The sequence below is a fragment of the Mustelus asterias genome, chromosome 2 (genome assembly GCF_964213995.1).
Source record: "Mustelus asterias chromosome 2, sMusAst1.hap1.1, whole genome shotgun sequence".
Taxonomy (NCBI): domain Eukaryota; kingdom Metazoa; phylum Chordata; class Chondrichthyes; order Carcharhiniformes; family Triakidae; genus Mustelus; species Mustelus asterias.
The window spans coordinates 60079621-60091979 of record NC_135802.1 but is presented as its reverse complement, the minus strand read 5'-3'; the positions used below and the strand labels follow the sequence as shown (position 1 = coordinate 60091979).

The 12359-nt window shown below is 46.6% G+C and overlaps 1 protein-coding gene across 1 annotated transcript in view; it reads right to left on the bottom strand.

Annotated features, from left to right (window-relative positions):
* dazl (deleted in azoospermia-like) overlaps nt 1-12148 on the bottom strand; it is a 176692-nt gene extending 164544 nt beyond the window's left edge. The window contains exon 1 of the mRNA XM_078200398.1: nt 12044-12148. Within this exon, the coding sequence (XP_078056524.1) occupies nt 12044-12148 (105 nt within the window). The remainder of the gene's footprint in view (nt 1-12043) is intronic.
* Nucleotides 12149-12359: the final 211 nt, after the last annotated feature.

The following is a 12359-nucleotide window of genomic DNA, read 5'->3' as shown; positions in this document are numbered from 1 at the left end:
TTTCCATTGAGATAGTAATCCCATTTGTTATTATTTCCTCCAAAGTGTATAACCTCGCATTTATCAACGTTATACTCCATTTGCCATATCCTCGCCCACTCACTCAGCCTGTCCAAATCTCTCTGCAGATCTTCTCCGTCCTCCAGACGATTCACTTTTCCACTTATCTTTGTGTCGTCTGCAAACTTCGTTACCCTACACTCCGTCCCCTCCTCCAGATCATCTATATAAATGGTAAACAGTTGCGGCCCGAGTACCGATCCCTGCGGCACGCCACTAGTTACCTTCCTCCAACCGGAAAACACCCATTTATTCCGACTCTTTGCTTCCTGTCGGATAGCCAGTCCCCAATCCACTTTAACACACTACCCCCAACTCCGTGTGCCCTAATCTTCTTCAGCAGCCTTTTATGGGGCACCTTATCAAACGCCTTTTGGAAATCCAAAAACACCGCATCCACCGGTTCTCCTCCATCAACATCTTCATAAATGATCTGGATGAGGAAGTGGAGGAATGGGTTGGTAAGTTTGCCGACGACACGAAGGTTGGTGGGATTGTGGATAGTCTGGAGAGATGTCAGAAGTTACAGAGGGACATAGATAGGATGCAAGACTGGGCGGAGAAGTGGCAGATAGACTTCAACCCAGATAAATGCGTAGTGGTCCATTTTGGCAGGTTAAATGGGATGAAGGAGTACAATATAAAGGGAAAGACTCTTAGTACGGTAGAGGATCAGAAGGATCTTGGGGTCCGGGTCCATAGGACTCTAAAATCGGCCCCGCAGGTAGAGGAGGTGGTTAAGAAGGCGTATGGTGTGCTGGCCTTTATCAATCGAGGGATTGAGTTTAGGAGTCCGGGGATAATGATGCAGCTATATAAGACCCTCGTCAGACCCCACTTGGAGTACTGTGCTCAGTTCTGGTCGCCTCATTACAGGAAGGATGTGGAAAAGATTGAAAGGGTGCAGAGGAGATTTACAAGGATGTTGCCTGGATTGAGTGGCATGCCTTATGAGGATAGGCTGAGGGAGCTCGGTCTTTTCTCCTTGGAGAGACGTAGGATGAGAGGAGACCTAATTGAGGTATATAAGATGTTGAGAGGCATAGATCGGGTGGACTCTCAGAGGCTTTTTCCCAGGGTGGAAGTGGCTGCTACGAGAGGACACAGGCTTAAGGTGCTGGGGGGTAGGTACAGGGGAAATGTTAGGGGGAAGTTTTTCACAGAGGGTGGTGGGCGAGTGGAATCGGCTGCCGTCAGTGGTGGTGGAGGCAAACTCAATAGGGTCTTTTAAGAGACTCCAGGATGAGTACATGGGACCTAATAGGATGGAGGGTTATAGGTAGGCCTAAAAGGTAGGGATATGTTCGGCACAACTTGTGGGGCCGAAGGGCCTGTTTTGTGCTGTAGTTTTTCTATGTTTCTATATTTCTATTCTCTCTGTGTCTGCGTGGGTTCCCTTCGGGTGCTCCGGTTTTCTCCCACACTCCAAAGATGTGCAGGTTAGGTTGATTGACCATGCTAAATTGCTCCTTAGTGCCAGGGTAAATACGTAAAGTTATGGGAATTGGGCCTAGGAGGGATTGGAGTCAGTGCAGACGCGATAGGCCGAATGGCCTCTTTCTATGATTCTGTGACATGCTAGGTCATTTCAAAGGGCAATTGAGAGTCAACCATATTGCTGTGGCTCTGGAGTCACATGTAGGCCAGACCAGGTAAGGACGGCAGCTTTCCTTCCCTAAAGCACATTAGTGAACCAGATGGGTTTTCTGACAATTGACAATGGTTTTATGGTCATCTTAATTCCAGATTATTTTTATTGAATTCAAATTCCACCATCTGCCGTGGCGGGATTCGAACCTGGGTCCCTAGAAGATTATCTGAGTTTCTGGATTAATAGTCTAGTGATAATACTACTAGGCCACCGTCTCCCCTTCTTACAAAATTAATTGGAGGTCCTGCAACCAATTGCAATCGATAAACAAAACTTATTGACAAAACTGAATTTTAAAAAGCCAGTGCCATCTTAACAAAGGAAACTAGGCTAGATTGAGTGGCAGCAGGAAGAAAGAAAAGCAAGTAGCACCTTTGTTATTGTTATATATTTGATATATGGTTTATGTACAGATACTGAAAAACACATAGCATTATAATGTTTACAGTTCACTCATCTATTTTCTGTAAATAAAGTCACAAATTAACTTCATGCTTGCTTCTTGAAGTGTGTCACAATCCTTGCCAGTGACCAATGTACATACACTAACTAAGAGTTTTCTGTAACGATTCCCAGCACTCACTATTATTTATCTGATATTGGATTGGAAAGATATATACTGGGGGCGATCTTACCAAAAAAGTTCTAAGTCCAGGACAGTTGTGAAAACAGGAGAGTTTCTGATCTGTTTTTCGGACGAGTTCAAATTTGCAATTTTATCCACTAGAAAAAAACAGCAGAAACGGTTTTTTGCCTGCAGTCGCCCGAACACGGACAGAAAGCAGCAGAGGGCACCATTGCAGATGTGCAGGCCTCTAGCAGCAGAGGACTGTCACTCAGCCTCTTCTGCTGTCAGCCAGCCTAAACAAAGCACCACCAACCCCCCTCCCCTCCAGCTATCGCAGGTACCCGCAGCCTATCACAATACTCCCACCCCCCCAGACCAATCGACCCCGTGACCCACCCTCCCGCCCAGACCGATTCTCCCTCTCTACCCTTGCAATTGGCAGTCCGCCCACCCCACAATCACAGGCCCACCCCTCTGCAATCATCGCCCCCACCGCACCTCCCCCCCGCCCAACCACCATGGCCAACCCTGGTCATCCCTTGTTGCAGAGTGTGCAGCAGATCCTCCCTCCCTCCCCCCACCAATCCCTAATACAGAGTGCGCAGCAGTGCCAGGTTGGCTGGTGGGCAGTGCCAGGGTGCCTAGCTGGCACTGCAAGTCTGGCACGGCACAAGGGACACACACCCTTCCCCCTGACCTCTCTAGGGAGCCTCAATGGCCTTTGGCTCTACCAGCGAAGCCATCACGACTGGTCCCTGGCCAGTCCCTGGTCACAAGGTCACACAGGCAAGTGAGCCTGGACAATTTTATCCCGGGCTCAATAAGCCATTTCAAAATATATCGAATGGTGGTAATTTAAATAAGTTATTCAGCCTCACAACGGAAATGGGCATGAGGCTGATTGCGCCGGATATCCAGTGCTGGTAAGATCGCGAGAGGCAAGAAATCAGGCGTGAACTGATTTCTCAGCTATTGCGCGATCTTATCAGCTCACCCCGTCCACTGGCCGATGGGGCGCAATGGTAAGATCACTCCCACTGTGTCAGTGAATGCAAAACCAACTTATGGGAGTTGCTGGTAATGTTATGCAGATAGTTCCCATACAATGCTTTACAATTATAGCCTTGCTTACCAGATTCATTCCTTAAATTATCACTGAATCAACAGTTAAACTTTATGGAATGCATGAACCCAAATGTAGTTATTTTCAGTGGTGTATATTAAAGCATGCATACTTTTTTCGAGGAAACAGGAACATATATTAACAAGACTTATCTCCAAACTTTGTGGCCCGGGGCTCGGTTCCTCCCTCTGCAACTGGATCCCAGACTTCCTAACCCACAGACCGCAGTCAGTAAGAATAGGCAACAACACCTCCTCCACGATCATCCTCAACACCGGTGCTCCGCAAGCCTGTGTCCTCAGCCCCTTACTATACTCCTTATACACCTTTGTATGGCCAAATTCCCTTCCAACTCGATTTTCAAGTTTGCTGATGACATCACCATTGTGGGTCAGATCTCAAACACTGACAAGACACAGTACAGGAAAGTGAGAAACTGGTGAACTGGTGCCGCAACTATAATCTCTCCCTCAATGTTAACAAAACGAAGGAGATGGTCATCGACTTTAGGAAGCGTGGTGGAGGGCATGCCCCTGTCTACATCAATGGGAACAAAGTAGATATGGTCGAGAGCTTCCAGTTTTTAGGCATCCAGATCACCAACAACCTGTCCTGGTCCCTCCATGCGGACACTATAAGTTAAGAAAGCCCACCAACGCCTCTACTTTCTCTGGAGACGAAGGAAATTTGGCATGTCTACTTCAACTCTCACCAACTTCTACAGATGCACAATAGAAAACATTCTTTCTGGTTGTATCATAGCTTGATACTGCTCCTGCTCTGTCCAAGACCGCAAGAAACTACAAAGGGTCATGAATGAAGCCCAGTCAATCACTCAAACCAGCCTCCCATCCATTGATACTGTCTACACTTCCTGCTGCCTCGTAAAGCAGCCAGCTTAATCAAAGACTCCACACACCTCAGATGTACTCTCTCCCACCTTCTTCCGTTGGGAAAAAGGTACAGAAGTCTGAGATCACGTATCAACTGACTCATAAACAGCTTCTTCCCTGCTGCCATCAGACTTCTGAATGGACCGACCTCGAATTAAGTTGATCTTTCTCTACACCCTAGCTATGACTGTAACACTACATTCTGCACTCTCTCCTTTCCTTCCCTATGTACGGTACGCTCTATCTGTATAGCGCGCAAGAAACAACACTTTTCACTGTATACTAATACATGTGACAATAACAAATCAAATCAATTCAATGAGTTATTTTCATGGGAATAACACATAATTGGAAAGTAATTTTCCATCACATACTGATGTAAATTCTTTCCATAAGACTGAGAGAATAAATTTGCTAACAATATGTGCATTTAATCAACAGTTCCTGTGATTTGGAATATCTATGTTTCCAATCAGATCGGTCCAGGATGGAAAATTATTCTTTTATTATTCTTTTACAAGATATGAGCATCGCTGGCCAGGTCACCATTTATTGCTCATCCCAAATTGCCTTCTTGAACCGCTGCAGTCCATGTGGTGTAGGTACATCCACAGTGCTGTTAGGGAGGGAGCTCCACGATTTGACCTGGAAACAGTTAATGAACAGTAACATAGTTCCAAGTTAGTTCCAAGTTGGGATAACATGTGGCTGGGAAAGGAGCTTGCAGCTGGTGGTGTTCCCAAGCATCTGCTTCCCTCGTTCTTCCAAGTGGTAGAGGTTGTGGGTTTGGAAGGTTTTGTTGATAGTCAATAGTGGAGGGAGTGATCTGGCAGGATCATTGATCCTATTTTCATCATTATCAGTCATTATGAGTTGAACATTTAGAATAGGTTTATTCTGGAATATATCAAACATGAACTGGGTGTAAATATTACCACTGCAACCTTTTCGAGAAGCAACAGCATTGGCATTTGATTGGGACTATCCTGTTCAAATTGAGATGCTGAACAAAAGCATCTTAAATTTACTTAAATTTTAAAAATAAGGAAAGGACCATGCAGTTACCAATATTTAAGGCTATCAATTGTTTTGACAGATTGGTTTTCTCTGTGACTCTGCTATGCTGATTCAGTCCATAAAATGTTTCTTTGATTGGACCTGACTTAAAAATAAATCAGTTTATAATATAATGTTTGTTCAAATTTTTAATTTCAGCATGCACACTCTTCTCAAACAAAGACAGAAAATGCTGGGAAATGTCAGCAGCTCTGGCAACATCTACCCTGCAAGAAACAGAGTTAACAGGTGAAATTTAACAAGAAGAGCGTAGCCTCCAACATCAGAATTGGAAGTAGGCACCACTTTGGCTCACAGTCAGGAACTGCCACACACTCAATTACAGTGTAAATTGTAAGCATGTAGTGCTGGGACGTGTCCAATATGCAATACTTCCCTGCAGGTTCTCATCTAGGCCGTTTGGGAAAGGCAGAGGTGTTCTTCCCCTGGGTTGGGAATGGGAGATCCTTCACTCAACCAAGGTGGCCTGGACAGAGGTCGCAGGGGAGGTGAGCAGCCGTGGGGTTCACCAAAATCCTAGGTCCAGTGTCACAAACAATGAACAACCTCTTCTGATCAGCCAAGGTAAGTGGCAATGTGGTACTGCATCAAAGGGCCTCTCATGAGGGTATCAAGTCAAGGGACTTTGCAAGTGGGGAAAGAGGATAGGCTGGGAAGTGCTCATCATCTCATGGCAAAAGAGCCACACCGTGTGACAGTTGTACACAATAAGGTGATGGGGTACCAGTCAGATTGTTTGACCAGAATGTGGCATGGGGAAGCGAGGGGGCAAGAGAGTTTTTGTGTCTCATGACATGCTAATAACTAAACAATTTCACATGCAGATTAAAGAGACATTCAGTTCCAGGGAGAGGGGCAAGACTGGAGTAAGAGTGGCCAAACTGAGAGTGATCACGCCTTTAGAGCAGGAAGCTTTGCAGATTGACGGAGAACAGGAAGGATACTCTGTTTTAGATGGTGAAGCTGAACTAGCCAACTGTAGAGTGAGAATAGCTCCAAGCTGCTGTTGAGACATTGGAATATTTGAGATCTGAGTGAGATTATGATTTCCTGATAGACTGAGCTGCTCCATAACATCTTTTTATTGTTCTCAACTGCAGGTCATTGCCAGAAGCTGAGAAGGCAAAAGCTAATAGTGCTAACAGACGGCTTCACAACTGATGAACACCCAGAGGATGCACTATCATCTGCCTCTCCCTCATCCTCCACCAGCACAGTTACACTCATGCAGCTTTCTGAAGATTCATCTATAGAATTGGTGCATACTGGTGTACACTTCACATACATGTCCCAGCAGCCGGGTCTCTGGAAATGGGAGGACTATTAGGGATCAGGACCAAGCTGACCCTAAATTGATGATGAGTCTCTAATCTTGGCCACAATAAACCTGCTAGAGATTGCAGAGGTAGGCAGAGGAACATTTCAGAAGTGCCAGAGACTATGCAGAACCAACCTTCTGCAGATGGCAGGGGAGAAGGCCACCTGAGCCTTGACTTTTAGCATGGATCTAGCATGTGAGCACATGGCTCCCTGCATGGAGAGGTTGGCGACTGCCATGGAAAGCCAGGTCTATCATATATAAGAGGATCTGCATTCTATCGCTCTGGCCATGAGCTCAGTACAACAGTGGCAATGTGTGAGAGGGATGAGGCACCTGGACCTCCCTCCAGATGCCCCTTCTCCTCTGGGATACAGGGAAGTGCCATTGTGCACTGAGAGGGAGGAGGAGTGCCAGCTAGCTGCCCTGGGTTCCCTCTCTGGACACTTCCAGGGTCAACGGTTGTTCCTCAGCTCTCACTCCTGTTCCTAAGTTCTTGTATTTCCTCTGCCTCACAGAACCTCCAGTAGTCACGGATGAGGAGGGTGACCCTGCACTAATGTGAGACCCCAGTAGCCAGGAGAGTCAAGGCTTCACCCTCAGCAGCCTATCTACTCATCAGCCTCTGATGTCAGGGACGCTGTTGTATGTTGGAGATTGATGGTGGGGAACACAGAGGGTTTAAAACAATGGAGCTTTATTGATAGGTGTGTGTTCTCATACATGGCTGCTTCTTCTCTGCTTTCCATGATAGGGACTTATGACGTCACTTCCAGTGAATACATTAATACAGCAGAGCTCAGTAAGCCAGTAAGCATTAATACAAATATATAACAGTTGCAACAAGGCATAGTGGTCATAACAGAACAACTAAAAAGTACTGAGGGCACAATGCTGGAATGGGTGTTGAGATGCTTTTTATCTACCGCAATATATTGTGTTCATTTGATCATTGTATGTATTAGCATTACGTGCAATTGTTGGGAATTCCTAAAGTGCATGGTTCTGCTTCATGTTTGGCAGCTGTTCCTGAATGAAGGGAACGGGGTAACATTTCATTTGTGTTATAATGTGGCAGTGTATTAAAGCTCTGCATGCAGCATCAACTGGCCTCCCAATAAATTACGTGCCAAGGAGATTGGCCAAGGCTACTGATGAGCAGGAGAGGTGATATAGTACTCATGCAATGGATCTAGCCTTGACATGTGGGCAAGGAGCAAAGAGGTGGTTCTTGATAGCTTCACTGTCTTAAGTACCAGTGCAAAACCAAACCCTCTGACAATGTTGGCTCTATTTTCTCTCCACTGTCAGACCTGCTGTCAGACCTGCTGACATTTTCCAGCATTTCTCACTGGGTCTTATGCCTCATTAATAAAAGTTTTTATGCCCACGAGAATCACACCGAGCTTGTGGCGTGCTTTCTCTGATTCACCCACCCTGCCACAACTTAATCACTGCAATCACTGTGGAGCTCCATATAAATGGCTTCCCAACATTTATTCCAGATTTATTCCAGGGGATGGCAACCAAGAAGCCCACACCTTGCTTTTCGGAGGGATGCCTTAACAGAATGCTGGATGGAGTGCAGCAGAAGCGAGATGTATGCAACCACCGCTGCAGAAGAATGCCTTCTCCACCCCTTCCTGGGCTGCAGTGGCAGCCTTTGGGAGTGCCAGCTGCAAAGTCTTCTTCGCTTAGCCAAGGTTAGTGATCCAACTCCAGTCTCTCTCTGGACCCTCTTGCACCTCCAATTCCATATCTCATCCAGCCACCTCAGGGGTTGCCAACACCAGGCATGAGGCCCTCCTCCCCAATCACCATGCTCCACTCTATTAGCTGCTATGCTCCTCACACTACAGCTTCCACTCAAATCCCATGCCTGCCACACCTCATCACCGTCTTCAATCTCACGATTCCTGCCTACACACTCCCTATCTGTGTCATTGCAGAACAACCTCAATCACAATGAGCATGAGAGGATGCAGCCAGCCAAAATCATGTTGGAGCTCAGAACTCTAAGCTCTCCCTTCGAGGAGAGAGCACTCAAGCTGGCCGGGGAGGAGGAAGGCCGCATTTGCACTGATGGTGAAGTGGGGGCAGCAAACAAATGTGAGAATCCTCAAGACATGCAGTCATTCCTCAAGTCTCAAGTGAGTAATCAATGTTCCCTCCTTTATCCCCTCTAATGCACAAATGCCATCTCCTTTCTCTTGCAGCAGCCTGGACCATCCTCACACCCCCTGAACCCATCAGACATGAGCATCTCCAAAAGAGACTTTTTGAACACTACCATTGAAGATGCGTCACAGCTGTCACCTGCACCTGGCACCAGCGCAGATACTCACACCTTGGTGGGTTCACTAAGTAGGCAGGCTTCTGGGTCACTCACTGGTGAGCACTTACCAGCTGAAGATTCGCATCAGTTAGAAGAAGGAACGTCCCAGAGACCCGGCACTCAGGTGATGCTGGAGCCCAGGACTTTTTAAAAAATTCATTTGTGGAACATGGATGTCGCTGGCTGGCCAGCATTTATTGCCCATCCCTATTTGCCCTTGGGAAAATGATGGTGAGCTGCCTTCTTGAAAAGTTGCAGTCATGTCCTTTGGGTTGATCCACAATGCCGTTAAGGAGGAAATTCCAGGATTTTGACCCAGAAACTGGCAAGGAATGACAATATATTTCCAAGTCAGGATGGTGAGTGGCTTGGAGGGGAACCTGCAGGTGGTGGTGTTCATATGTATCTGCTGCCCTTGTCCTTCCAGTTGGAAGTGATCATGGGTTTGGAAGGTGCTGTCTAAGGATGTTTGGTGAATTTCTGCAGTGCATCTTGTAGATAATACACTGCTGCTACTGAGAGTCGGTAGTGGAAGGAGTAGATGTTTGTGGATGTGGTGTCAATCAAGCAGGCTGCATTGTCCTGGATGGTGTCAAGCTTCTTGAGTGTTGTTGGAGCTGCACCCATCCAGGCAAGTGGGGAGTAGATGGTGGACAGGCTTTGGGGAGTCAGGAGGAGAGTTACTCGCCACAGTATTCCTATCCTCTGACCTGCTCTTGTAGCCACTGTGTTTGTTTGTGTGGTGAGTCCAGTTAAGTTTCTGGTCAATGGTAACACCAAGGATGCTGACAGTGGTAACACAATTGAATGTCATGGGGAGGTGGTTAAATTATTTCTTATTGGTGATGGTCATTGCCTGGCCTTTGTTACTTTGCTGGGCCCCTGGCCAATGACATGCCCCGAAGAGCTGCTGGAACTGCAAAGGCAGAGTCACGAGCATCAGAAAGGGATGACAGCATCCTTACTCGGACTGCAAGGCAAACTGGGGGGGCTCTTTTGCCTTCTTTCTGAGGAGCTGGTGCCATCACTTCAATCCAACATGGCCAACACTGTAGGAGTGGCATCCGCAGTGGAGACCTTGGCGTAGGACGTGTACTCTATGGCAAGGGAAGTCTGCACCATTGTTCAGCCCTTGACTTCCATGTCTGAGGCTATGAACTCCATAGTGTAGGGTGTCAACTGCATGGTTGAGGCGCTAGTGGGAATCTACAAGTGTCATCACCAGAGGACGACAGGGCTTCTGGACTTCACCCCAGCTGCCCCTCTATCCCATGGAGGAGCACTGGGGTCATGAAGCATCTAAAGGGATGAGGATTGTCTAGTGCTCAGGCCGGGGTCTTCCACCCAGGAGACCCCAGGGATTTCCAGCCGATCTGACTCCCCTGTTCCTGTGAGCAACACACCTCCAGCCCCACATACCGAGGAGGGCAGCACTGCAACACAAGTGCTGCCCAAGAGCAAGCCAGGACCAGTAAGGTCCAGGCCCACCATGTCATCTCAGGCAACAGTGCATGGAGGTCAGCAGGGCTTCCCAACCTTAACTGTGGATCCTGGGGAAGTATTTTGAATGAGGTTAAGGAAGGGTAAGAGGTTATGGGCGCTTAGTTTGCACAGGTAAATGTAGGCACAAGTATAAAAAGGTCGCCACTGTATATAATTCTAGAATAAATATTCACTTTGTTCACCTTCAGAGCCTCCACCATGTCATTTGGTGCTGAAAGCTATGAGAAGCCTTGAGAACACCTAATGCTTCATTCCAGATGAGTGTGAGAATGGTTGTGCTATGTTTCTCCCGCACTGAAGAAACTATAGATATTCTCCTATAGGCAACCTTCCAACCCCCGGAAACCCTTCCCACATTCCCATTTATTGAAGTGATGTCCCACCCTCCCATTGCCCTCCCCACCATCCCCAGCACGTGCGTTGAAGCATGAGACTCATTGTATCGAGTATCTGCTGTTGTTTGTGGCTTATGCCACCTTCTGGTTTACATGGATTGTGTACTTACCAAGAACATTATAGTGTAGATATATTTTGTAACTTGTGTTATCCCTAAAAATCTGTGTACATTTGGGAAGATATGGGTGGGGTGAAAGGGTATTGTGTTATAGTCAATCTTTTCATGTTCAGTAAATGTTTTATTGGTTAAAAGTTAATTGACAGTCCTCCAATTCTGTTCTTCCATGTCTTTAAAAGTAAAAAAATAAGTTACGGTCTATTGAGCCAGGGTTCCATTCTGGACACTAACTGTCCAATATTAACATTATCTGGGATCATAACAACTGGGCTGCAGATTTTGAAGATCCAATCTTGAAAGCTGTAATTTTATTGTTTTGTACTTTTTAACTGTCCTTTCTAAGTACAATTCCATAATTTATAATAATCCATAATTTAGTTTTTGCCAAAGGTGAAATAAAACTTTTATGTTGTGTTTGAATGCAAGGCAGAATTCAGCCTTGTTGAGGAGCACGCATAGGTCATGTCTTGGACAAACCTTAGCCATCTCTGAAGTTCCCTCTCAGACATCTGGACATAGTCAGTGGTGTTCTAAAAAGCACTGATGTGCCAATGATCTTCAACAATGAAAATGGCCCTGGTTGCCTTTCCCCTGACATCCCTCCCCTTCAGCTGTTGTCTCTGATGGACTTATGACCTAAGTTGTTGTACAACAAAGGCACTCCTCTGGCAAATCCTCTCCCCACTACCTGAGGATGTAAAATAGTTAGATTGAAGAGACTCATTGTACATCCCAAATAAATGTGTGTGGAAGGCAGGACCTCTGGTGACATGGCCTTCATTCCTAGAACAGCTGCAGATGACCAATGAGAATGTATGATCCTCCCATGGGCCACAACCAGAACTGCTCACATCCCACAGTGGCTCCCTGCCATGAACCTGATTTCCCGTGAAGTAAAAATTTCCTAGCAGCACCTGATCACCAACAAGGTAACAGTTTCTTAGCAGCAAAGTCAATGGATACTAACTTTGTGACCCTACAGTTGGGCTCATTCCACTCACCCTCCCTCTTTCACCCTCAAACTTCTTCTCATCTCCTTTGACTTTCCCAGCATAACCCTGCTCTTTCCCTTCATCATCATGGAGCATCCAATCATCACCCTGCATCCTGAGCCATTGATCCTCGACCTTCCCTACCTCACCCTCAATCCTTCCACACTTACCCTCGGCTTTCCTGCCGTCATCCTAGATCCTCTCTCCATCATCCATCACCTGCATTCACTTTCCCTCCACCCTCCCTCAGGGAGCAGTAACCTGCACTACCATACCTTTTGGGTTGGACCTCCCCTGGTTCAAAACAATGGTTCTTCCCTGACTC